This window comes from Pholcus phalangioides, unplaced genomic scaffold, assembly GCF_987345545.1.
Source record: "Pholcus phalangioides strain wild (caught in Gottingen) unplaced genomic scaffold, Ppha-v1.0 ptg000010l_1, whole genome shotgun sequence".
In the NCBI taxonomy this organism is placed as follows: domain Eukaryota; kingdom Metazoa; phylum Arthropoda; class Arachnida; order Araneae; family Pholcidae; genus Pholcus; species Pholcus phalangioides.
In genome coordinates, this window is record NW_028301603.1 from 38921556 (window position 1) to 38948902 (window position 27347).

The window sequence follows — 27347 nt, forward strand, 5'->3', positions numbered from 1 at the left end:
ACTATATTATGATAATTACAACTATAAATGAGAATATTTATCTCCCACATTTGTCTCGGTGAACGTTTTTTTCGTGAAATTCATTTTAATCCACTGCAATTTGCAGTAACGTTTCATTTCCCGCCATTGTGATTTTACCGTAATTTTAACAATATTTGGCAACTTTGCTTGGTTTTGGCGTCATTTTTGGCGATAATTGGCGAGGTCCCGTATTTTCCCGTATTTGGAATCTCAATGTCCCGTATTTCTCTCGAGGAAATATGGTCAGCCTAGTAATGCCTCAGAAAACTCATGATGCTGTTAAGACGGCCCTGCTTATAACCGTCTCATTTGCATATTTCAACCGAAGTAGCTGGTACCAAAGTCACCTATCGGCTTTTTTTTTCGTCTTAAAAAGATTCCCGTGATTTAGCGATGCTACCGCTGCAAACAGTTTTTTATTTTGGTTATTTTCCCTGTTTTTATGAATTTTTAAAGTTTTTAGAGACTTTTTGCTACCCTATATATAACATTTTACATGGCGAAATACTGCTGCGCTTAGTGCCATCTATGCATTAAATTTATAAACCTCAAAAATGAATCACGAATAGAAAAAGGACTCGTGTTGCTGTTACCTATTATTTAGAAAGCAAACGAAAAACTGTCGATTCTCTAGCATTGATGGCAGCGAATTTTCTATTTACGCCCGCCGTTTTTATTTTCTTTGGTCAAGGACGTCTAAATTTCGATATAGCAACAAAAATGGTGGCCTGCAAATTGAATTCGCAACCGCACTATGATGGAATGTTCCTGATGATATTGCTGATAAAGGCTACCATCGATGTGACAAACTTTCCTTAAAAAGCGCCAGTTGGAAAAAATAAACGCGCCTACGTTTGTCCAGGTAACTGATAAGTACGAAATCGGTTCCGTTCATAACCCGACAGGGCTGAAATTCCGACAAATCAAAATTCCGACAGGGTCAAAATCCCGACAAATCAAAATCCCGACAGGGTAGAAATCCCGACACGGTCAAATTGAAAAATTTAATTTCACCCTATAAGCCGCACTTCGCTCTTTCTGTCGGTATTCGCATTTCTCACGGTGAGAGGGCTTAAGGCGCCGATAAGAATAATAAATGGCGATCGAATAGATTTTAAAATTTTAATTTCGCTGTATAAGACGCACTTCACGCTTTCTGTAGAGATTTTCATTCCTCGCTGTGAGGGGCGTTGGGGTGCCGATAAAAATAATAAATTGCAATGAAATAAATTTTGAAATTTTAAATTCGCCGTATAAGCCACTCTTCGCACGTTCTCTCTGACGGGATTCCTATTTCTCGCGGAGAGGGACGTTAGGGCGCAGACAAGGTAGTAAATTAAGATTTAAAAAAATTAAAAAATTCAACACGTAATCGTTGCTTTAGGCTTCTTTTCTCTACCCGATTTCCTGCACTAGAGAACTATAAAATATTGCGAGGTGGATTAGAATAACAAATCAAAAGTAAAAAAAAAATCGTACCACAAGGTTCTGTTCTAGGACCATAGTTGTTTCTAATTTATATCAATGGTTTTTGCAAATTTAACCTAAATAGATAAGTGTTATCTTCAATTGATGATATAGTACTATACGTTAAGAACACTGAAAGGGGATATCTCATAAAAAAAGTAGAACAGGACTAAAATCAATTTATGGCTAGTCAAAGATTAACTGAAATTAAACGGACAAAAAAATAAATACATGTTTTCAAAGACCAGTTACATAAATGCTAACACACATCTGCATTAAGATCCTGTCAAACAACTACTCAATGTAACTGACAAGAAATAGGGTCTGAATATTATTTTGGCATGATAATGCAAGATGATCTGAAATATACATGGGTATTGCGAGGAAATTTAAAAATAAGACTTTTTTACAGCTGTTAAAATTCAAATTTCTATACATTGTCGACAAGAAATTCCTCAAATATATATTCTCTGCATGATATATTTAATAGTGAATCACAGAATTTGTGCTTGGGTCAGGGTGTGACAATGATAGCAACATAAATCAACCCCAACTGAGCAACATAAGCAATATAGAACTTATAACGTATACAAATACTTCTAACTAAAATAAACATAATACCATAAATTACATACTAATGCAGGTAATTAGCATCAGAGTTTTCCGCATGCTAAGGTTATCCATTAACTTTGTTTTTCCTAATAATAAAATTTTTGGGCTTTTTGTGGTTCAGGTGAATATTTTGGGTATCCGAACTTTTTACTAGCTTTTAGCTACTGCTCTCTTCCCTGTCCCAGATTTCTTCATGACATTATGAATTAGCTTTCCACCGTGTCCATTCAAATATAATTTTTTCTATCTCTCTTTTTATTTCCTTTCGGATGTTATAAAGCATGCAATTTAATTGTAAACTCTAATTTGTATAGTTTTATCGTAATTGACTGGGGACAAATAAATTATGTTATGTTTCCTTTGTTTATATCTCTTTCATTTAATATAATGATTTTTGAATGATTTTTAAGCACAATCACCCCTATGTCAACCACTCACTGAGGCAAGTGGTACCCCTTCGCCATCTACAAATAAAATTAAATCTTGAAAAAGAAACACTAAAGAAAATCATTTTAAAACATTAGTCCTATGGAAGCACGATTAAAAAAACTTGCTGTCATATTTTCAAGAAATTTCGTTCACTTCTCCAAGGTAGTTGCTATGTTGAATTTGAGCTAATGAAAATAGTGGTTTCACTTACCTTAATGTATCTTAAATGTTAAAGACTAAAAAACATTTAAACGGAAACTCAAATTACGAAGTTAATTCAAGTTGGGAAACATTCAGAGCGACAAGTTGTGAGTTATACCTCTTAGATAGTCCATCAGAGGTCGATTATCATAATCGTTCACCATGGTTAAGATTCTTTTTTCTCTTTCGATATCAACTTTTCTGCCCAGTCGCGCTGGGCGAGAATCAGGGGCGCCGGGCCAGGGCGCCACCCGGAGAATATCCGGAAGGCGCCCCCCTTTGCGCCCCCAACCCTCTATCCAAGACTACAGTCGCCAACAAGCTCCATGCACGGCCCCCAGGGCATCTCAATAAGCAGCCCCCCTCCGGGCAGCCACCAGGAGGAGCCCACAAGCCCGAGCAACAGCCCGGAGCAACCCCATCCAGACCCCCGGGACCCAACCGCAAAAACCCCTGGATTTTAATGACAGAAAAAATATACAATATATACATATACACAATATGCATCACACAGTCATCTATTTACACGTGACAGATCCGCCCACGCGACAGCTGCCCCTGTAAGGCGCGGAGTCTTTATGTGTTCTGTTCGTTTTCAAAGTCCGAAGACTCCTCCTCTGTGGAAAGTGCCCTGCAGTTTCTTGCTCTTTGCGATCGAAGCGGCTTTCCGTCGGGGATGAATGTTCTCTCGTCTGTTGTTATCCTCTCCATCAATCTTCCAATTTTTTCTTTTCGGTCAGTTCTTTTTAACAACTCGGCTCTCCAAAGGGCCAAGTTTTCTTGTGTAGGCTTCCCGAAGTGAAATTTCTTGGTCAGTGGGCATTCAGTGGCATAGTGCAGTGGTGTTCCCACCATTCCACATCTGCAGGCGTCTGTACCCCGAAGGTGGAATCGCTTGAGGTATGCAGGGAATGGCCCATGTTCTGTGAAGAACAAGATCATTGCTCTTGACCACCCCTGATCCTGGAGCCTCACCCTCGGAAGTACCTGGTGGATCTTTCTCCCTGTTTTATTGTTGCTGTCCCACTGCACCTGCCACTGCCTTAGAAGATGTTGTTTTATCTTTGCCGAATATGTACAACTGGCACCGCATTTGTTTGGCTCTGGTTAGCATCCAATTGAAGCAGCCTCGAATGCTGCCGTTTGATCATTCACATCCCATATCTAATCAGTTTGTTAAAGGGTCGACGACCATCAAGAGGAGCTGTTTCCGAGTGTACGTGTGACATTCTTGGGTATAATCCGCCTGCATGAGTACCAACTTTGCTCTAGTCTTGACTCTAGGCAAGCGTTCTCGTACTTTCTTCACCCGTTCCTTTGTCCAGTCACAGCATATACACGACTTCTTATGAGTACTGTAGATAAACGGGTACCCTCCTAGACAAAGTACCTATTCAAAACACAGACACAAATAAATATCGCCAGCTCACCGCGACATACACCTTCAGAAACACTTTCCTAAGGGAATACTGTATACAATCGACATACAATGGGTGACAAGTGAGTGAATCAACCTATGGCTACTATCCCTTTTTCGAACTCACGCAAAAATATATTCTCTACATTTTTTCCTCTTCAAAAGGAGTGTCGTGAAACGAAGGGAAAAAATACTTCAAAGATTTTGGAAGTGCACGTTCCCCCGCCCTCTCGACTTCTATAATTAATAGTCTTTCGGTCATTCTCTGATCTGTCAGTTTCTTATTTGGCCCTTCCTTGGGATATCAACGTTATTTATCTCTCTCTCATTTGCCACTTCCTTTTTTCACCAATGTTTTTTTTTTTTTAAATTCTCAATCTTTTTTCCCTACAAAATGTCGCTTTCTGGAGAGATAAAGGGTAAGGCTGAACACACATAGTGGGACGGAGAGCAAAGCAACGATGAGAGAAGAGATCAGCAGCGAAATCAAACACACTGATTCCAATGCGCCTGCGTATAGCGGCGCACACCGCAGCAGAGCGAGAATTCCGCCACAAGCGATAATAGCAGCGCATTCAAGATATTTTGTTTTCACTGCTCTGCTCGCTTGTGTGTAGCTTCAAGATCTCCGTCGAAGAGCTTGTTTTCGCTGTTAAAACGCGGTAGTGAAGTCAAAAATGTCACCAGAATCGTTCATGTTAAGTTCTCGACGTACTTCAAAAAGGTGTGGACGATCAAATGAAAACAGCAATTACCGAATATAATTTTCATATATTTCCCGTCAAACGTTTTTCGTGTCACGTGCTTAACCAAACCGAAAATGATTTATATTTTGAGTTTATACTACACTGCTCAAAACAAATAGGGGAGCAAACAAAAAAGTGAAGAAAACCGTGCGAGACAGCCACGTATTGGCATACAATGGATAGTACACTCGTATCAATGCGCAATACAGCAAAAAGACGTAAAAAAATTTGGAATTAAGCTTTAATTCTTTGAAAATATGGAAAAAACATGAAAAGATGATTTAGGGCAACAATTTGGTTACATGTAAACGATAAAAAAAAAGTACTGTTTAGACATGATGCATGAGTTTTAATAGGGCGTGTGGTCTCCTCGAACAACTAAGACTGCTGCACACCTGTTTGCCATGGATGCGATGAGGTTATCGATCAGACTTTGGGGAATACTGTTCCACTCCTCAAGAAGTGCAATCTGCAAGTCTCGGACAGTAACAGGCGGCCACATGCTCGATTGGATTCAGGTCAGGAGAGCACGCTGTCCATTCCATACGCTGTATTGTTTCAGCTTCAAGCATTTTCTCCACCAGACGAGCTCTATGCGGTCGGGCATTATCATCCTGGAAAACAAAGGAATCTCCAATGGCTCCAGCGTAAGGGATGACATGAGGTCGCAGTATCTCGTCTGCATACCTTCGGGCCATCAAAGTGCCATTCCGAATGATATGCAGGTCCGTACGTCCGCCTATGCTGATTCCACCCCATACCATCCAACCAGCTCGTCTGTATTGTGACCTTTCACGAACGAATGCGGGGTTATTTCGAGTGCCCCTGTCCCTCCATACCAGAACGCGTCGGGTGTCACACTCCAGACTGAATCGGGACTCGTCTGTAAACAGCACTTGGCTCCAATCATGTTGCTCCCAATCTCGATGTTCAGCAGCCCATCTTCTTCGGGCCGCACGGTGGCGTGAGGTCAACGGAATGCAGACCATCGGCCTACGTGCATAGAGCCCTCCCTCATGAAGCCGATTACGTACTGTTTGGCTGGACACCCTTCGTCCTGTTGCCAAGAGCAACCGTCTTTGCAGCTGCGTAGCATTCTCTGTTCTGTTTCGACGGGCTGTTAAACGTATATACCGGTCATCAGTTGCTGTAGCGGCGCGTGGCCGACCTTGCCCTATTGACGTCTAACATTTCCTGTTTCTTGGAATCGATTCCACGGCCTTGCAACAACACTTCTGGCGACTCCAACAGCATCCGCGACACTACGTTGTGTTTGCCCGGATTCCAGTCTGCCTATAACACGCCATGCCATGGATTCCGGTAAATCACGTTGTTGAGACATCCTCAAGTCACCTTGTCTCAAAAAAAAAATACTGCGCAATCGAATTTCACAGTTACGGCAGTAAAACAGACGTTTCTGCAACATCCCGATTTCTGCCCTTATCTCCTTTTTCTGGTTTTTGACATCATGAACTTTGATTTGCATATGAAGTTTTCTTCTTCCGTTTCCTGCTAGGCTTTAAATTATGGATGATTCATTTTATGTTACTTATCGGTATACATCTTTGCGTAATTTTGTTAAAACCATGTGCTCCCCTAATTGTTTTGAGCAGTGTATTTATATTTTGAGTTTTAAGCTAATTTGTCATGCACCGTGTGTGGGTACGTGTATTTGAGTAGTGTGAATTAAAAATCACGCATGTTTCTGTGGAAAAATTGGCAAGTTTTATTTGTTTATTTTCTGTGTACCGTCAATATTTCCATACTGGAAGCGTACCGAATGTTTTTATGCTGGATTTTTGGGTGTCAATAATTACGTTTCTTGTGTAAAAAAAAAATGAAGCAAACAAATATTTGTACAAATAAAGCTATTCGAGGGGGAGGATTTTCCACTTCTACCCTCCCGCCTATGCTAATAATACAAATTTAAACGGTGGGGAGCTTTGATAAACTTGATATTTTTCTCAACTTTTTACTCCTAAATTTAGTATAAAATATTATTGATCTTTCGAGAAGTGATTGCACTCAAGTGCCGCGGAAAAGATGTGTAGGGAGGAAGCGACCAAAATATGAGGAATATTTCCGTAGTTTATATTTAAAAATAGTGATATTCACACATTATTTCTAAATTGTTGTCTGAACAATGATTTTTATAATTATGAAATTTTTAAGCATTCTTTATTTAAAAAAAACCAAGCTGATAGCGGGTTTCTATTTGATACACTCTGCTACATCAAACGCCCCCACTATGTGTACTATGTTCCTTGCTCGCAGCTATATTCACGTGTCGCTTCCATTATGTTCTTAAGCAGGGAACCAAAATAAGATATAATTACCTTGAAGTCGTTTCTTTTCTTAATATCTCTCATTTCACTTTAATCCAATTTTGAAATTTCTTTCAGTAAATATTCATAAAAATGAATTTTAAGCATGTTTTATAACGCAAAAAATATATTCACCATGTGCCACAGGGCAGTAGCAATATTTGCCTCCCCACTAACCCAAGAATTACGCATTTAGAACAGAACCAGTGCCCGGGACAGCAGATATGGCCTCATGACAATGACAAAAATTTCTGGTCCGGAATACTTAGATTTTTGCCGCGGTGTAAAATCTAATAAATTTAGGAATTTTCTGATAGCAGTTTATCATCTCTAAAAGATTTTCTTGATAAATTTTGCTCCTCGAAAACATGGGCGTAGATAGAGGGGGAAGACAAAAGATGTATGCGTGTGATCTAAAATTTTATGTAATTTCAGTTGCACACGCAGGCTTTTCTCGGGGGAGGGGTCTTTTTGTAGAAATACACCATCTCGGCTCATAGTGTTTACACCCATTATTGGCATTATCATTTCCCACCCCGGGTCTTTATGTCTATCTCCGCTTATGCCTAATACTTCTATAAGGGATGAGACATGCTACTTCCAAGCAATTGCAACTTCAAGCTTATTAGCATTCGAGTAAATGTTACCAGAATAAGCTTATTGGTTGCATTTACTTGAAAGTAGTGTCAGTCTTTGAGCAAAGAGCCAGTGTCATCTTAGCGCAAGATCCTGGAACCTCACAAAAATTAGATCTGGTTGAAATTTTCAAAAATAAGCATGTAAATTTATCTGAAAGGGCTTCAGAAAAATCACTTGGCTATGGGGCCCATGATGTTCTTAAGACAGCCCTGCAAAGAACAGGTTTTACCACTCCACATGTCTCCGAAATCATGAAAAAGTCTATACAGTGGAACCTGTGATGAACACCACGAAACCAACCTGCTAACGGGGAGTGTCCGTTGATGTATAGCAAAATATGCTGGGATTATCTCTCTTCACTACTGTCTGTTAACGGGAGATCTAGGGTATGGAGTTTCTATAACAGACTTGCTTTTGCTCAAAGATGGCACTAGAGTCAGCCAAGTATTTCAAAAAATAGAATCTCTATAAGTTCCCAATTGAGACACTACATAATATTTTTAAATATATAATTATATGCGAAACAGCTGAAAATCAAATGACTAACATTCACAAGTCTGTTTATTCTACAGCAGCTATAAAAAACTTGGCTCTCGGTTAATCATAACACATTTTATGGGAGAAAAAAAAATTGATATCAAGTTTCATAACACTTACATATCCATATGATTTCCTCAATAAAATATACATCGATTACATATATATATATGGAATGGTAACTCTAACATTCAAATTATCAATATCAACAAATTGTAATAGACACGTTCATATAACCGACACCGTACAATTTGATCCTGACTAGCACATAGATCTTTTTTTTTTTTTGCAGCTGCACGATAATGAAGAAGCCATCCCTCATTCTAATCACGGAATTTCCTGTTTGCATTACTTCCAAAGAGAGCTTCACGGATTTCAGGAAGCAGCTGGCATGAATAAATCAGAAAAAAGCATGAAAGAACGGTACCCACACACATTTACAACACTATATATAATTACTGCAGATAAAAAAAAAACTTGGACAAAAGAGAAACATGATGCAAGACGAATTGATTCCCAGAGGCAGATTTAAGGTTTTGCCGCATGTGGGTTACAGAAATTAAGCTGCCTTTCACCCATTGTAGTCTTATTTTCTTGAACACCATTCTTCAAATATGCCACCCTTGGGGGCTAGAGTCTGCTCAGCTTGTTTCTCGTAGATGTCCCATGGCAACCCCACAAAGCTGGGAGAGCTGACAGGGGTTCCAGCCTAAAGCCTGGGGCAATTCTTCCTATTTTTTATTTTTTCACACTGTAAATTCACCATGAAGGTGGCAGTCAAAGATCCCAACCTAGGGGTCCTGATGCAGGATGTGGGGGGGAGGGAAGCATGAAATATATCTTTGTCTTGAAGTCAATTTTTTGTTCACTTATTCACATGCCTCTACACCCCTCTAGATCAGTTTTTGTGCCTCCCTTATAGGGTCGCATTTTTGGTCACTCACTAACGAGGTTCCTTGCTATGTAGGCCACTCCCAGGGCCCTAACTAAGGAAGGGGGCAAGTAGAACTGGTGCCCCGGGCACTAGACCAGAGGGGGCACCAAATTCACTCTTTAATGGCTCCTTCTACATTACACAAAATGCATGCTTGCCCCCGGCCGACAAAGTATCTAGTTGCAGCCCCACTCATTCCCATGCGTACACATTCGTTTTGTCGCTTGCTGACTTGACCCCTCATTCTCCAGGTCAGCTAATATGCTTGCACACTCCCCAGATCACTTACATGCTTGCATACTCTTTGGGTCATTCGGGTCACTCTTTTTGTCATTCACATGCTTCCACACCCTCTTAGGGCACTCTTTATATGTCTCACTAGATAACTTTTTCGGTCACTCACCAACAAGAATCCATGATCCGTAGGTCACTCCCATACTCCCTAGATCACTAATCAGGACCCGTCACTATTTTGGTCTCTCACAGGCTTGGATGCTGTTTTGGTCACTCTTTTGGTCATACATTGACTTGGTTCTTTACTCTCTAGGTCAACGTTTCTCAATCTATGGTCCACGGACCAGAGGTGGACGATGGTGTAGGCAGTCCAACAGGCAAACAATAATTTAATTCTAACTGAAGGAAAAATTATTCAACCATTGTGATTGATAGGCCCCTTAGTACTAATGACACAAAAATTATGATTTCATGCGTTACATGTAATAACGTATAATATGTAACAAAATATCATGTAGTAACATATGTAGGTTCACCATACATCATCAAGGAAAATGCAATTTGAAATCCGGGATATCACTAAAGCTTGACAAAGAATGTCATTCATTACCTTAAATGCAATTTGCTAAAATTGCTGAAGTGTGGGGGGAATGAAGAGTTGCTAGAAATCACTGTTAAAGAATGTATTGCACACAAAAAAAATAAAAATAAAATGAACAGATAACCCTATTTCATTGAGAAAAATACGGTAACTGGGATCTCTTAAATGAAGTAAAATACGGGCCATTATGAATTGTCACAAAAAATGTTGCCAGAAGTTGGCACAATCATCAATTGTTATTAAAATTACTGAAAATTGAGGAAAAACTTTGACAAATATGCTAGATGCATATTTATATTTTTTGCCATAATTATCATAATATAATTTATATATTATGGAAACGATGTGCGTATTCCCAACTTTAGTAATTATTAAAAAGTGAAATAAATGGAGAAAAACGAAACAAACGTGTAAAAAAGCTGGTACAACCAAAATTATAAGAATGTCCTGTAATACGGGACACAAGTGGTTTGTCATTTCGTTTCAGACATTATACTGGTCCTTGGTTTCAAAAATATTGAGAAACGCTGCTATAGGTCATTCCTATGCTTACACCGGTTTCTCACTCTCCAGGTGACTCACACGATCGCACACAGTTTTGGTAGCTCACATGCTCTTGCAAACTGTTTAGATTGATCACATGCTTGCACACTCTATTCGCCACTTTTTCTAGGCAGAGGTGAATTTTTATGGTTTTGACCACCTGTAAGCTATAAAAATTTCGATGCTCTTCTCTCAATCTATTAATTTTCTTGACCACTCATTACTTCGAATTTGCCGTCCCTCCGACCTAGCCATGCTGGGCTATATATAGCCCACTGGGTCTCCCGGTGAATATGTAAATACACTTCTGGTATACCTTGTTTTTTCCCTACATGCCGGAAAACAAGGCAAATACAGTATTTTTATCTAGAGAATCTACAGCACATAATGTCAAAAATAATGCAAAGAATTAGGGGTATATTTTGGGACACTGATTTAAAAAAAAATTACAAAAATCAATTTGAAATCAAAAATTGATCAATTACCTGTTGACTGATCATTTCCAAGCGGCTCTCAAGGGTGTTGTTAATTTTTATTTTTCCTTTCTGTGCAGATAACTCAACACCACCGGCGCTAAATGAAAGAAGGGATGAAAAAAATATATGGTGGAATAGCTCTTTAACACGGAGTATTTCAATTTTACGTTACTGAATACATTTTTATTGCATATAAAAATTTTTATGTATAACTCAGAATAATGCAATACACTTAATGTGATCACATCAGGGCTTTTATTAACCTCATTTAAACCAGAGCCACCTTAAGAGCACCATAACCCCCCCCCCCCTCGCATTCCTCCGATAATTTTCTTCGGCAAAAGAACTTTGATATGCAGTTTTTGCTGCTTCCTGCAGTAAGAAATTAAATCTTTAAAACTCCAATCTACCATGACCATACTATAACCCTAAATACTGAAATCCAGTCTTAATGTGGCATGGTCACTTGGTCTTCATTAGCACAGTTGAGTATCAAATTATTGATACTCAACTGCACTGATGAAGACCAAGAGTGACCATACAATATTATGACTGGATTTCAGTACAGTTAAACCTCTCTTTTGCGGATACTGGTGGGACAAAAAAAATTCGTCCGTGAAAGAGGAGGAGGTGGTTAATCAAGAGTTTAAAATGCATACTTTTATTATACAAGGAGAAATTATCATAAAAGAGGGGATGACCGCATCTGAGAGGGTGTCTGTAAGGAGGAGTTTTACTGTATTTAGGCCATGGTACGGTCAGTCATGATAGATCAAAGTTTGAAGGATTTCATTTTGGCATTAAATAATCAGAAAAATGCTTTTGAACTCACATTAACATTTAAAAAAAAAGAACCACTCGTAAAATTTAGAAACTTGCCTATGGGATGGAATGAACGATTCCTTGTCTATGACTAGTTTTAAAGGCTTGTTGACCCTCTCTTGATACTGCTTCAAAACTTCTGGCATTAATCCCTCGATGAGTCTGACATCTTCTTTGCGACAGCGGATCAGAACATCCTGCTCTATCAGTTGAAATAAAGCCTAAAGTGCAAAATTGGAATATAATTTTACTTCATATAAATAAGAGCATTATATAAAACTAAAGAATATTACAGCAGTTATAGTCTGTCTCAAAAGTTTAAGAGCAAGAAAAATGTATGACAAATACAGAGAAATAATTATAAAAATAATTATTATAATCAGAAAAGTAATAGTTGTGGATACTGACCATCTCTGTGGGACTTTTAGTTTATCAAAAAAAAAAATCATATGAGAAGCGGCAGTTGCAATCATATGAGCCTTTCTTTCAAAGCGAGCACAACTCTGATCAATCCCCATAGATAATTTACTACAGACTGAGTTGTATCGAAAGTGTACATGTGTACCTAACAGTCCGAGTCTGTATCAAGTGTGAATTTTAACGCTGCCATTTCATCTTTCAAACTATGGGTGAAATGTAATAATAGAATATTTGTACCATTGTAGGTCCGTTGCTTTCTGTGACAAGACAGTAACAGGAAAATTGGCCCGCATTCACCCTTCAAAGTTAGAAACCACAGAAAGACTTCTGATCAGCAGGCAGCTTGCATGGACATCTCCGGCAGTTACGCAAAATACATAGAGCCTTCACTGTAATAGAAAATGGGGGCACGTCCCTTCTCTTCCCCCCCCCCCTCATCAAGGGGACTGAACCAGTAATTCCTCACTTATATGCTTCTCTGAGTAATAAGACAATTTTCTGCAATCAAAGATATGATGAATAATGCTATTCACTTATATGTCTCTCTCACTTATGTGCCTGTTTTTCGTCCCCCCTTACACAGATGCATAAGTGAGAAATTGCGGCAACGAACAAATATACTTATATTGTTGAATGTACTCTTTCCTGTGGACGTCCTTGAACTCAGTACATACTGGAAGTAGCTGACTATAATATCTTTCTGACGTTTGCCAACAATTGAGGTTTGAGAAGAGCTTCAAGCACGCTACTGGAAAGATCCAGTCCCCAGCTGTAGCATGCAATGTCGAAGATGTCAGGGTCATAGCTCTGTGTGTTTCTTTTCTAATTTGTGGAGTTACATATCAATACTTGTGACATTGACAGAAAAAAATTACACATGTAGGCACATTTAGAAAAATAATATATGAACCTAGCAACAGTATTAAAATTTGAGTTGAACGCTTCAGAACAAGGATGTGCAATCTTCCCATCCTGTGGGGCCAGGTATGGAAAATTGTTATGGTCAATGAGTAAGACAAATATGGTGAGTGGGTTGGTATTTTTCTTAGGAATACCTTTTGTGGGATCAGAGATTGTGCACACCTGCTTTAGAACAGTTTTCTTAAACTGGCACCATATGACCAGCCCCTTGCAGTCCTGGGATAGTCTAAAGAGACTTTGAGTGAGAATCAAATGGAAGGGGAGACATGACAGGTGGCTGGGGGGGGGGAACCACAGAGAGCCGTGAAAAAATTTCAGATGTGAAGAAATAGCTTTTGCGAGAGAGATGCAAGGAGAAATTGTGACTACTTTCACATTCGAGCAGCAATGCCTATAAAACCAAGGCCATCTCAACACGTCTCTATCTATCCAACCATTACCCTGGGGTCCTCATGTCCACAAGCATACATGATCTTATATACATAAGATCTAGTACAATTACTCAAAAAATCAATTTAATAAGTGGAAATGGTTTCGTTCCGAGATTAAGGGGGTAGGGATCACAAGAAAGAAAAACAGTCCAAAGGGAGCCATGAACAAACAATGGTCAAGAAACACTGCTTTAGAACATCAAAATATCAGTATGGAACATAATTCAGATTAAAAAAAAACATCCAGAAAATACGGACCTGAAGAATGAGATTTCTTATGACTTCCTTGTACTGATTAGCATCATGAGTTCTAGAATGCAAAGCTGTTTTAGCTTCTTCCAGCACGCCCTTTATGTGAAAAATTAGATATTTCAAGATATTTTTTTTATAATCAAAAGAAAAAAAAAAGGTAGATTTTTATGAAGCAGCATTAATGAAAGTTTCCTAACAAAACATATACAGCAATACCCTGAAGTTAAGGGATAGACGATGACCGCTTAGTCAGGGTACGATTTTACATACAAACACATAGTTATTGGTTAATTGGGACCAAAGTTTACCTAATGGTAATTAAACCTGTACTTAAAGAGAGATGAAACTATCATTCCAAGTTAGTTCACTGATATATCTGACTGGTTCTGGTTAAAATACTGAATTAATGAAATTAATTTTTCTTGGAAATAAATAAATATATATCTATATATATAAAATTGATTTTCTGTGTGTGTGTCTGTGTGTGTGTGTGTATGTTCTCTATACAAATCTACAATTTTAGATCGATCGTCGCCAAATTTTGCATATATACCAAATGGGACCCGACTTGAACGATAGGCTACTTTAAAATTTCGTCAGACCAGGGCAAATGCCCCAAATGGGCAAAAAACTGTCCGGCAAAAATGGGTTTTGGGCCTCAACAATCACTTTCCGAACGTTTACTTTGGTTACCGTGGTTCCCTAGCAATGCGTTTCAGACGTGTATATGCCTTTACAACGGTTTGTCACTTCTTTAATCCTGTTAGTATATGTATGATAGTTTATGCCTTTATAATGGTTTGCCACATTTTCAATATACTCTCAGTAATGAGGCTTTTTGAATAGACGTCATAATCATCATCAGCATCGCTTTGAAAGTCAGGAAAATGGTGATCCTCATAGAAATCAGTGCTAAAATTGTCGATTTTACTGTAGAAATGCGGAAATTAGTGGGATTTTCCGCCCCATCAATAATTTTAAAAATTGTATTGAATTCTCAATTTTTGAAATATTGAGGTCGCTTAGAGATATACGAAGCCCAGGAGATTAAAAATGAAGTGATTAGGCGGACCTACTTTTGAGTTGGATATTCATGCAATAATATTGATTTTAACTTTCCATTTATATCTTCTCAAGCATGAAAATAAATGTTTCAATATTCAACTGCATAAATTCATATAATTTAGGTTGTTTTAAAATTAATTATGGGCCCATAAAGTGCATCGAAGAAATTCCACAGCTTTAACTAAGCATTTTTGGAAGCTTAAACAGGCAGATGGATAACTTGAAGTTTAAAAAGAGAGGGGGGAGGGAAAATCGAACTAACTACCTAGCGCCCTTTAAAAAAGGAAAAAAATGTTCACTTCTACGTTTCTTTAAATCTAGATTTGTTTATTTCATGAGTCGCGCAGGAAGTTGTCATATTGGTTAACTTGGACACAGTTTGTATGTCCCTCAAAGAAAGAGGGAGATATCACGTGATCCAAAAAGCCTCATTGAAGAAAACCCGGGCAACGCCGGGTAATATAGCTAGTGAATAAATAAATTCCCAGCAGAAAGCTGTTGTCCCCCGTCTCTCCCGAATATTACACTTAGAAACATGGAATTTTTTCTGTTGCGTTGGAAGAGACAAGGCAACATCTTTATGATTAGGAGTTAGAGGACAAGGGGGAACGTGTAAAAATTTAGATTTTTCATTTTATGATATACTGTATTTTTCACTCTCGAAACTGGTTCAGAGTGATTTCTAAATGCATTTTGAACATTTTTCAAGTTGGAACTATGCTTCCACGACGGATGGTTGATGAAATAAAGGCCATATTAGCACTTACAGGACACCCTGTATATGAGACGGTAAATGAGACAAATCAGTTATATGTACAATCACAGACTACTTTGGTAAGTTTGATAAATTTATAATGTATAATGTATAAACATGCATAATGCCTGAGCGGTGTTGGTAAACATGACAAATCGTACTAAATTCGTAACATTCGAAGGTTATTATGCCATTTTGTGTTGGTAAATATGATAAGTTGATCCCGTTGTCATAAGATAAATGTGAATTGAGATTCTCTGTACTTGTGAACCCAGATAAACCCTCATTATGACCGGTTTAGTCAGACCAGTTATAATCAGGCTCGTAACTCAGTGCCGTCTTAACGCATGGGCCTGGGGGGCCTCAAGAGAAGAGGGGGCCTCACAAAAATGAGATCAGGTTGAAATTTTCTAGGATTTACCAGGTAGGGCCTTCGAAAAACCACTTGGCCCGGGGGCCCATGATACTCTTAAGTCGTCCCTGTCGTAACTAGGCTCCACAACCGGTGCACTGCCACCTGGCCCCCGAGACGAATGCCCCCTCCCCAAACAAAAATATAAACTTCTTTTGCGTAAAAAATAGCCTTTTCAAGGGGGGGCCTCAAGAAAAAAGTCTGCCCCGGAGCCACGAGAAAGCAAGCTACGGCCCTGGATACAATGAACTGTTATTTAATGAATTTTTCCGAAAGTCCCCAAAATAGTAACTCATATTTGACGAATTTTGAAATCGGACCTCGATATAATGAACTCCTGTTTAAAAATGTTTACGATCGCACCCGGGTACAATAATCTACCATTTAACAAATTTTACGATCTTACCTCGATATAATGAACCTCTAATTAAAAAATTTTGCTATCGTACCATGGTATAACGAATTTTCAGCAATCAAATTCTTTGATTTAACGTATGAAATTCATAATCACCATTAAAGTGGTAATTTTTTAGTATTTATCAAATTATCAACGACGCTTAATAATTTGGGTAATATGCATAATAGCTGATAAGTGTAAGGAAATTTATCAAACCGAGACGATTGGTGATATTATGCATAATTAGCCGATTTATCACATTTACCTTTACCGTAAACATACATGTTACGATAGATGGGATTAATAGGTTGTTGTGAACAATAACCAGTTATTATGCATAATCATCAATCGTCTCGGTAAGTTTGATGAATTTGTCACTTTTGCCGCCGTGGCGATTATGCATAACCCAAGCATCGTTCTTAAATTTGATAAATACTATAGAAATCACTTCTGCAGTCGATTATGTACAACTCCCAAGCGTCGATGGTAAATTTGATAAATATTAAAAAGTTATTACTTTTACCGGTGATCATGCATAATACTAGTGTAATCGGTGAATCTTATGAATATGAAGAAAATTTCCAAATGAGTCTAGTATGTTTGAAAAACATAATCGGATTCCGATATAACGAATTCCCATTAAATGAATATTTCATGATTTAACGATTTTTTTTTCGAATACTGTTCGCGTGCGAATATTTTCGTCTATCGGAACCCCGATGTATTATAATTTTTATCGATATAATAAATAAAAATATCGGATTAGCTCATTCGTTAAATCGGGGTTTTAATGAAAACGGACAATTTTTTAATTGTAATAACATTTAGATAGTAAAGACAAATGAAATCACTTTCCCCTGTTACAGTCGATCTCTTTATAACGTTTCATCTTATAGCAGTTCCCACTTAGTACGACTGACTTATTTTACGTCGAACTTCATTATATTGGGGTCCAATACTTAGAGTAGAAAAATCTATATATATAAAATTGATTTTCTGTGTGTGTGTCTGTGTGTGTATGTTCTCTATACAAATCTACAATTTTAGATCGATCGTCGCCAAATTTTGCATATATACCAAATGTGACCCGACTTGAACGATAGGCTACTTTAAAATTTCGTCAGACCAGGGCAAATGCCCCAAATGGGCAAAAAACTGTCCGGCAACAATGGGTTTTGGGCCTCAACAATCACTTTCCGAACGTTTACTTTGGTTACCGTGGTTCCCTAGCAATGCGTTTCAGACGTGTTTATGCCTTTACAATGGTTTATCACTTCTTTAATGCTGTCAGTTATGTATAATAGTTTATGCCTTTATAATGGTTTGCCACATTTTCAATACTCTCAGTAATGAGGCTTTTTGAATAGACGTCATAATCATCACCATCATCGCTTTGAGGGTCAGGAAAAGGGTGATCCTCATAGAAATCAGTATTAAAATTGCCGATTTAACTGCATAAATACGGAAATTTAGTGGGGGGGGGGGTTTCCTGCCACATCAATAATTTTAAAAATTAAATTGAATTCTCGATTTTTGAAATATTGAATTCACTTGGAGATACGAAGCCCAGAAAATTAAAAATATGAATAATTTGCCGGATCTACTACTTTTGAGTTGGATATCCATGTAATAACATTGATTTCAACCGTTTATTTATATCTTCTCAATCATGAAAATTAATGTCTCCGTATTGTCTTTTGATATTTATTTGCATAAATTCATATAGTTTAGGATGTTTTTAAAATTAGTTATGGGCCCCGTAAAGTGCATCGAAAAAATTCCACAGCTTTAATTATTCATTTTTGGAAGCTGAAACAGGCAGAAATTGATAACTTGAAGTTCAGGGGGAGGGAATCGAAATACCTAACACCCATTAAAAAAAGGGGGGGGGGACTATTCATTTCTACGTTTCTTTAAATTTAGATTTGTTTCTTTCATCAGTCGCGCAGGACGTCGCCATACTGGTTAACTTAGACACGGTTTGCATGTCCCTCAAAGAAAGAGGGAGATATCGCATGATCCAAAAAGCCTCATTGAAGAAAACCCGGGCAGCGCCGGGTATTGTAGCTAGTACTGTATATAATTCAGATGTTTTCAAACTTTTTTCATCCGCAGTGCCCTCTTTCCACTGATTAACGCTTATCTGCTGCTCCTCAAAGTAGTTTAACAAAGAGTTTCTCCGAAACACCTTTGTCAAGGACGCTGTTCCGTGGCATCTCTGACGAAGGTTGGTGGCACGCCAGGGTGTAACTACGCACAGTTTGAGAACCCCTGCCATCAGTCAATTTATTTTATTTATATATGTTTAACCTTATTCAAATTTAGTTGATTGCAGTTTCTAGAGATAAAAAATTATTCTGCATGTTTAATAAGTACCCAGTAGTGATCAACTGCATTTTTCTACTACGTTTTCTGGAAATTCCTGGTTGAATTTGAGATTCCGGGGAAAGAGAAACACTAATATGGTGTTCTGATAGAATAAAACAATTCTTTACTTGATAACCTCTATTATTTCAGTTATAAACCGATGATTGCACTTAAATTTCAGAAAAAAGCATTTTTCACAAAAATTCATGTAACACCGAAATCTGGGTACTACTAAACAGAACTGGGTATCGACCAGATATGTAAAAAATAATAATTTTTAATAGAGAAGCAAAATATAAAAATAATACCAACTCTTATATGGTCCTCTCTAGCTTTGAGTACTCGAAGTCTAGCTTGATTCAGCATATTTGAGCTTTGACTGAAATAGAAATACGCCTGAATTAAACAATGAGTTGCGAAATATATGCAATTTTATTGATAAGTATATCCTGGAAAAAAAGAATTTCAAAATCAAAAATGCAGAAACAGGAGTACTGTTTCAGAACAGCATGTTTAGCGAAGGGAAGCATTTCGACTGTCATGATTTGGTTTGGATTTTTTGGTATAGGTGAATGTTCTAAGAATAATGTTGAATTATTTGATAAAACTTCATGAGAACTGGAAGCTAGCTTGAAAAAATTGGTAAAGAATATCAGCGCATGTTGTCTAAACATGCCATTTCAGCCAAATAATGATTTTTTATACAATTACAAGATTCTCAGCTGAATTGGAATCTCCTGCAGTCTACGAAAGTGGTTCCCAAACTTTTGTCACCTATGGCTCCCTTGACTTAATCAAGATATATCCACAGCTCCCAGAACAGTCCGTTAAGGAACCACTTCAAGACAGCAAACACGCACATATCTATATCTGCAGATCACTCCAAGGTCCCTGACAAAGATGGTGACACCCGTAGGAACTACCATGTATTTTTTGAGAATCAAAAGTTTATGATCATTTACAAAAGGTTTCAATGAGTCATAATACATAGTATCTACGCAGTATGTAAAAAAAATCAAAACAACTTCATTAACCCCATTTATATCCACAGGTGGAATAATTTCAATAACTTTCATCATTAAATATGAAAATTCAACGACACAATATCAATCAACCTATTTATGCCCGAGAGTATATTTTTCTGAAAAAAAAAATCAGCAACACATACACTCTTTCTTGTTAAGCTGTACTCAAATGAGTACAGTGGGTAGAAATGGGTTAAAACAACCCTGGTAAGACCAATCATTCATAACTGCAAAAGACACAGATCATGAACACAGTCATTCCCAATAATACAGAAATTACTGATTACAATAACAGATGCTTTGACTCATTACAATAAAAGATATATTGACATTTAATATTGGGAAATTTTTGGCATTTAATACCACTACTACTTAATCCAGAGGTCTACAACCTTTCGCTAGTCACAAGCACTGCTTGTACATATCATTAGAAGAGCACCCTTACGGCAAGTTTGACATACATAATGCATGAAATCAGAATAGTTTCAATCTTTGAATGCAATTCTTGTATTGTCCTGCTCGAATTCATTAACATCGAGTCCCATTTCTGATTACATCCTCTAACATTATGCTTAATTAAATCATATCTTTAAATCACCTCCCATAATCCTGTACAAATTCATGTGTTGGCTCCATATTTATTATGTATATCGTTAACATGTTATTCATATTTTTTTTTTCTTTTGTGTATTTTGGGTAAATATTGAGTCTATATTAAGAACTCATGTTGATATTATTCATATGTAATTTTTATAGCACCTCCGCCGTTGCATGAGAATATTCTTTATTGTTTATATTGCAATTTTTAACATTTATTTTTTGTTAATTATACTACTTTTATCTGTAACTATATTTTTTATATTTTTTTCCCCATCATGTATCTGAAAATAATATCACTGTACTATATTTTTTAAACCTATTCATTGTAACAACCAGTATGGGACATTTGTCTCCTTGGTTGCCAATAATATCATATAACATGTATTCACACAAATTTTAAAATAAATTTGAAATTGAAAAAAATTCTTACAAGACAATAACTTACGAGACAATGATCAAGTGCTCACGAGCACAAAATCGAACACGACACTCTGGGTTCTTCAGGGAGCACCGTGGTGCTCACGAGCAAAGGGTTGAAGATGCCTGACTTAACCATACATACATCCCATGCACATTCTTCTGCAGAATTTCTAACAAACTTGTACATGCCGGAATGTGCATTTATGACCCCCCCCCCCGACGCATTCATGTTCTTAGTTTTGTGATTGTTTCATGTTTTTGCTGATTTAAAATTTCATTTTTAATTGGGGAGGGGAAGGGGGGGGGTTGCTTTATTTTAGAAATATATGACATCCATATTTGTTGTGGGCATCTTTTTCTCAGCCACCTCGTTGGGCATTTTGCCTGTTGTGGCCTTGTATTTATATTATACTGTATAGTTGAACCTTGGTTACTCGCTTAACTTGACCTTATTTTTTGACAACTGCACAGCTGATTTGCAAATTATGAATATTTTTAGCAATTAAAATATACATTTATTGCCCTGATTTCTGATTATTCTCAGCACAGGAACTTTTCACCGAAAATTGCTGATAAAATATTTTGTGAATTTATAAATGATAAACTTGACTTTTCAACTCTTTCTATATGCAGATACATATAAATGGTGGCATAAATGATTTTTAAAAATTCTTAAGGGTAAGATCAAATGAAACCTTGTTAACTTGACATCCCTGCTTGGGTCAACATTTTTTTTGGTTCCCCTTTGGGTGTTGAGTTTTTTCATGTGGCGAGCTTTAGGTGCGAAGGGCAAAGTTACAGAAATTGAATCGTCACACCAATCTTTATGATAGTCCATTCCGCAAACACTTTTTCAGCTACAGCCGGTCAAATTCACCTAAACTTTCCTATTCCAGCAGCTTTAAGAAACAGCCTACAGTAAACCATATCAGTGTTCTGGTTCAGGAGAAATTCATCCCTTTGTTCACAATACATCACTGAAATTTGTCAAAGTAGATATCTGAAGAAAATTCAGTATTGGCAGTTACAGATTTTGGGGACAATTTGATTTTGCAGAAAAAAAATCCTATAAGACGGCACCACCTCTATCAGGATATCTGTATTTCAGAGCAAGCTACAAGCGTCGACAGATTGGCGAAGTGGGAAATAAAATTGTTGCCGAAATCTAGTAAAATGTCCATTCTGACAAACGCTGCTTTCAGCCAATGTATTGCAAACAAAAAGCTAAATTTCTCCTGAACCTGTAGGCCTAGACTCTTTTGAAAGCTGGTGCAATGAACAAGTTTTGGTAAATTTGACCAATCGTAGCTAAAGAGGTGTTTGCAAAACTGATTATTAAGAAGATTGGAGACAATCCAATTTTGAACTTTGCAGATCATTTACCAGCTTGTGGCTCCCCAATAAATCCAGATATTTCGATGGAAATTGCCACCTTACAGGATTTTATCTGCTCATTCCAAATATGTGCTTAGTTTGCGTAACTCAGAAACTTCACAAATTTGTTTTTTTAGACTCTACACATTTTTCTTAAACAATTGATTATCCTCTAACTCAAAAACAGAGATAGGACAGGGTTGGTAGGGCTTCATGTTCCACTCCGGCTCATCTATAACTCCCTTTCATTTTACAGAATATATCACGTTCACCTTGTATATAAAAAACAAAATAAGAAAAATCATGCTCACATTTTCTTCTGCAGTTCTACTTGTTTTTCTTTTTTATCATAATACTCCATGATTTTCAACCGCTGCTCCTGAACCAACCTACCCTTTTCGATGTTGAATTCCTCTTCAGCCTGAGATGAAACACACAAGAAAAAATATATATACCATGTGTATAAAATGACACTAACCGTTCAGAAGTAACATCTGAATGAAAGAACAGAATGGTAAGAAAATCCATTAACAATGAAAGATTATGACAAAGATAAAGTCGAAGCTTATTATGACCCTCATCGTTCCACAGAAAACAACTATTATATACAAAATAAAATATATAGGATAGTCACTGTATCAAAACATTTGGGACTTGTTGCAACTGAATGAGTACTACAACAAGCATGGACTGTATTACCAGGGCGAATCGGGCCTGAAATCAGAAAAAACTCTCCCAGACACGTGTGTTCTTAAGAAACAGCTTCAAAGGAATTTGAATGGTAGAAAAGTGTAGTTATAGTTTTCCTTAACACTACTTTTAAACTGGTTGTATAAGGACCTATCTAAATACTGCTCAGCAAACTACAGTCGAATCCCGTTATAACGAACGTCAAGATACCGAAGGAATCCCTTCGTTCTAACGAAATTTCGTTATAAAGGAATTCCAGGTTACCTAGCATTGTCCCTATGTAAACTTATTTGGGGGATTAGAAAAGTGTTCATTAAAACGAGATTTTCGTTATAACGGTATTCGTTAAAACGGGATTCGACTGTATATTTAAATCAGGCATCATCATCATCCCTCGTAGGCAATCTTTACCCAATAAACCAAGAAAATAGCTAGATGAATGATGACAGTCGCTCTGAATGAAAAAGGTAAATCTTGCAATTACCTTGCTTTTTCCTCAACAAGGCCAAAAATACCGGAAGCAAGGTTGCTTCGGGTTTTTACAACAACTGTTGTTTTTTACCTGTTTTTGCTCACCAAACATCTTCAAAATCATAAAACATTCGAGATGGCCACTAAAGGTTATCTGCAATTTCACTATGAATGCAAAAACAATAACGAGTATCCACATACATGAAAATATTTATCCCCCCCCCCCACTCGTATTATTTGATCATTTTCTTTAGCAAAAACGTTTTGAGGCTTCAAAACTTTGATATTCATTTTTTGCTTCAGTGTTTATTTTTCATAATGTGCATTGGCAAGAGAATGGGAACAAATAAAATTCAGGGATTTGGTGTTCATTTTTCAATATCAAGAGGTTCTACATTTTTAGTTGCAAAAAGGGAGGGGGAAAAAGATATATGCAACATATTATTTAACACATTCTAATGGTTTTATTTCCTTCATTCATTGAGCCCGATTTTACAGAAGAGCTGGACAAGTGCCAGGTTGCCATGGCAACTAAAAAATTGGTATTGGCACCTTAAATTTTCTTTGTGCAGTTAATAAATTGCAGGCTCTGAGAAGGCAAAATATTTGGAATTTATAGCAGCATATCTGCTAACATATGAAAGAGGATCAACATGCCTTCAAAAAAAATCAAAAGCAGTATTTTTTTGGGATTTTATATAATTTTTTTTGGGTAACAATTTTTTGGCACCTGATTTTTTTTTTTTGCACCTAGATTATTTTACAGTTTATCCAACCCTGTGTTACAATGTAGTTAAAAGGAAACAAATATAATCATAAATTATTTGTCATCACCTTAGCTTCGATTTCTTCAACTTTTTCAGTGGCTTCTTGCTCGATGAAAGCCATCATATGAGCAATCTACAGTAAAAAACAGAAAATTATAATAAACATTAGACAAAATTACAATTTCAACGCAAACAAAGATAATGCATACATTTTTCACTCGCAGTGTTCCCTTTTCTAATCAACGCTTATCTGTGGCTCCCCAAAGCAGTTTAACAAAGAATTGCTTCCAAAACCTTTCCCAGGGATACAGCAGAAGCTACATTATGCTCCGTAGGTTAATGATAGAGTACTTGCCCAAACAGTGACAGGTTGGTGGTTTTATTCCGCACAGAGGAATGAATTTTCTATCCAAATTCATCTTCGCTTGGTATCCAGGGAACTGTACTTTGTAATGTTGTATAAGAATGTGAGAGGGTGGCATAGAGGCAACTTGGGTCCTTGTTATCTGGGAATTTCAGTGGCGATTGGTCAAAGCACATAAACATGTGTGACAAAAAAACACACACAACGAAAATTAAAATTATATCCCTTTCAAAATTTTATGAGGATGTCTGGTAATCCTATGAATAGCCGCATTTGTTACATAAAAAGTCTATATTAGCTGCGATTTCAAACAGAGGCGTGTTAAGGTGGGGAGTAGGTATACCTTCTCAATTCACAAAGCTACTCGGTGAGAAGTTTAATTACTGTTTGAGGTATCGAATAGCTACGGAGCTACTACAACAATAAGTTTTATGAACCCCTGCCCAATATAAAAAGTATGGGCCCAGACACCTTCCCCTCAGTGCCGTCTTAATGCATGGGCACAGCCCGGAGGCCTCGAGAAAAAGGGTCCCACAAAAATGAGATTTGGTTGAAATTTTCTAGAATTTACCTGGTAGAGCCTCAGAAAAACCACTTGGACCAGGGGGCCCATGATCCAGGGGCCTTACTGATCCCTTAAGACGGTCCTGCTTCCCCCCCCCCACCCCGTGGCAAACAAATTTTACCACCTTTCTCTTATTCTCGCCAATTTCTTTTACCACTCTTTCCTGGAATTTGGCATCGTGAGCCATAGCCCACTTGCCCCTGTAAATTCACTACTGTCTCCCGCTACTACAGTTTTTTGGCCACTCACTGACATGGTCCCTTACTCTCTAGGCAATTTGTTTGGCCATTCATGTGCCTGCATACAGTCTGGGTCACTGACCTAATCCCTTGCTCTCCTGGCTATTTTTTCAATTATTTTCTATGCGCACAAAATCTCTAGGCTGTTCATTTACATAGTTCATCACTCTTTTGGTCATTCTCATGTTTGCACATGCTATATTTTTATTTTTAGGTTGTTAATCTACCTGGTCCCTCGCTCTCTAGGTCAGTTTTGTTCACTCACAAGCGTGAACACAATCTTGGTCACTAACATGCTTGCAGGCTGTTTAAATCAAATACAAATACAGCACCACTCACTGATCTGGTCGCTTGCTCTCTAGAAATCTATTTTGTACATTCACATGCTTGTAAACTACTTAGGTCACTCGTTTAGTCATTCACTGCCCTAATGAGAGGCCAATTCATGTTTTATTTTACCACCCTTCCCCCCCCCCTAAATTTCTTAACCAATCATTCCTTAAATATGTCACAGTGGGCTATAGCCAGTTAAGCCCTCTTGTAAATGGACCTGTTTCCATAATGCCTATAGAAATATTGGATTCCAGCCTTTCCAATAACTTCACACCTATAAAGACCACTCCCCCTTATTGTGAAAGACCCTGTATATAAATGGACTTCTCTAAACTATTAGAAAAATCCTATCCATTTTCGAAGCCTTTGTTAAGGAACTTAAGTTCAGCGAAAATTTCAAAGGATATGTTCACAAATAAAATCAGCAAATATATATATTTTTTATCAGTGTTATGCAAAATGTAACCCAGCCCATCAAACAAAATTATCATTTATAATTACCTGCTTCTGGACATCATCATCGCTCAGTGCCATGGTTGATACAGTTTTGAATAGTTCAAAACTAAAAACTTTGTCTTAAATAAATAATTAATTATATAATTCCCCACTTCAAATTATAATATCAAATCTCAACAGGTCCCGTGAGTGCAACAAGGTCATACATCCAGTCCCTTTCTTTTGGGTAACATCGACAAAACGGACTAGTCACCAAAAAAAACTTTTCTACCTTTTTTTGAAAATTGAAAAACACAGCAAGGAAAGTTTTTCGTAAGAGAAATTTAAAATATAAAATTCAAAATTAATTTAACAATTAATATTTATTAGATGATCTGGAAAATTTGAAGGTTCATCTAAAAAATTTATGAAAGTCCTAAGCGGAGGGGGGTTCAATTTTTCATTCAGTTCCTTACGAACGAAGCACACAAACTGAACCGAATCGAAAGTTGAGTACTTTTTTTTATATATATAAGGCACTGAGCTATAAGTAAACTTTACTTATAGCTCAGTGATAGCTAAAGATGTAATGCATCAAAATAATTCGCTTCTTCCGCAAATTACTCCATCCAATACAATCATCCACATAAGTTTCATGTTTTTTAAAACCGAGGCCATTACAGAGGTTGCAAATGATAAATTTCCTATAGCAAATTGTAAAAAAATTTCTTCATCCGTAACTACTACCAGCAACAGCACTAGACTAAGGCCGGGATTACACTATAACAGTTTGATAAAAGTTCGTTTATAAAACTTCAAAAATGCAACCAATAGGCGGATCAGTTAAGTTCACTCGAATGCAACAAATGTGTTTATTGGTTACATTTTCAAGTTTTATGAAAGAATTTTTATCAAAGTTTTATAGTGTAATACCAGCCTAACGAAGACTGACAAACGGACGAAAACTTTTGCAAAAGCAATTTCATGTGGTCCATTTCCTTTATAAAATAAATTAAAAAAAAAATCGAATACAAAATTTATA

At 37.2% G+C, this 27347-nt stretch overlaps 1 protein-coding gene across 1 annotated transcript; it reads right to left on the reverse strand.

Annotated features, from left to right (window-relative positions):
* Window positions 1–8399: 8399 nt before the first annotated feature.
* On the reverse strand, window positions 8400–26747 carry Vha26 (V-type proton ATPase subunit Vha26). Its single transcript, XM_089238363.1, has 8 exons — window positions 26372–26747; window positions 24437–24502; window positions 22753–22862; window positions 19335–19401; window positions 14034–14123; window positions 12061–12224; window positions 11191–11278; window positions 8400–8779 (listed from the first exon to the last, which is right to left on the reverse strand). The coding sequence occupies exons 1-8, from the start codon at window positions 26402–26404 to the stop codon at window positions 8717–8719; spliced, it is 681 nt and encodes a 226-aa protein (XP_089094489.1). The 5' UTR covers window positions 26405–26747; the 3' UTR covers window positions 8400–8716.
* Window positions 26748–27347: the final 600 nt, after the last annotated feature.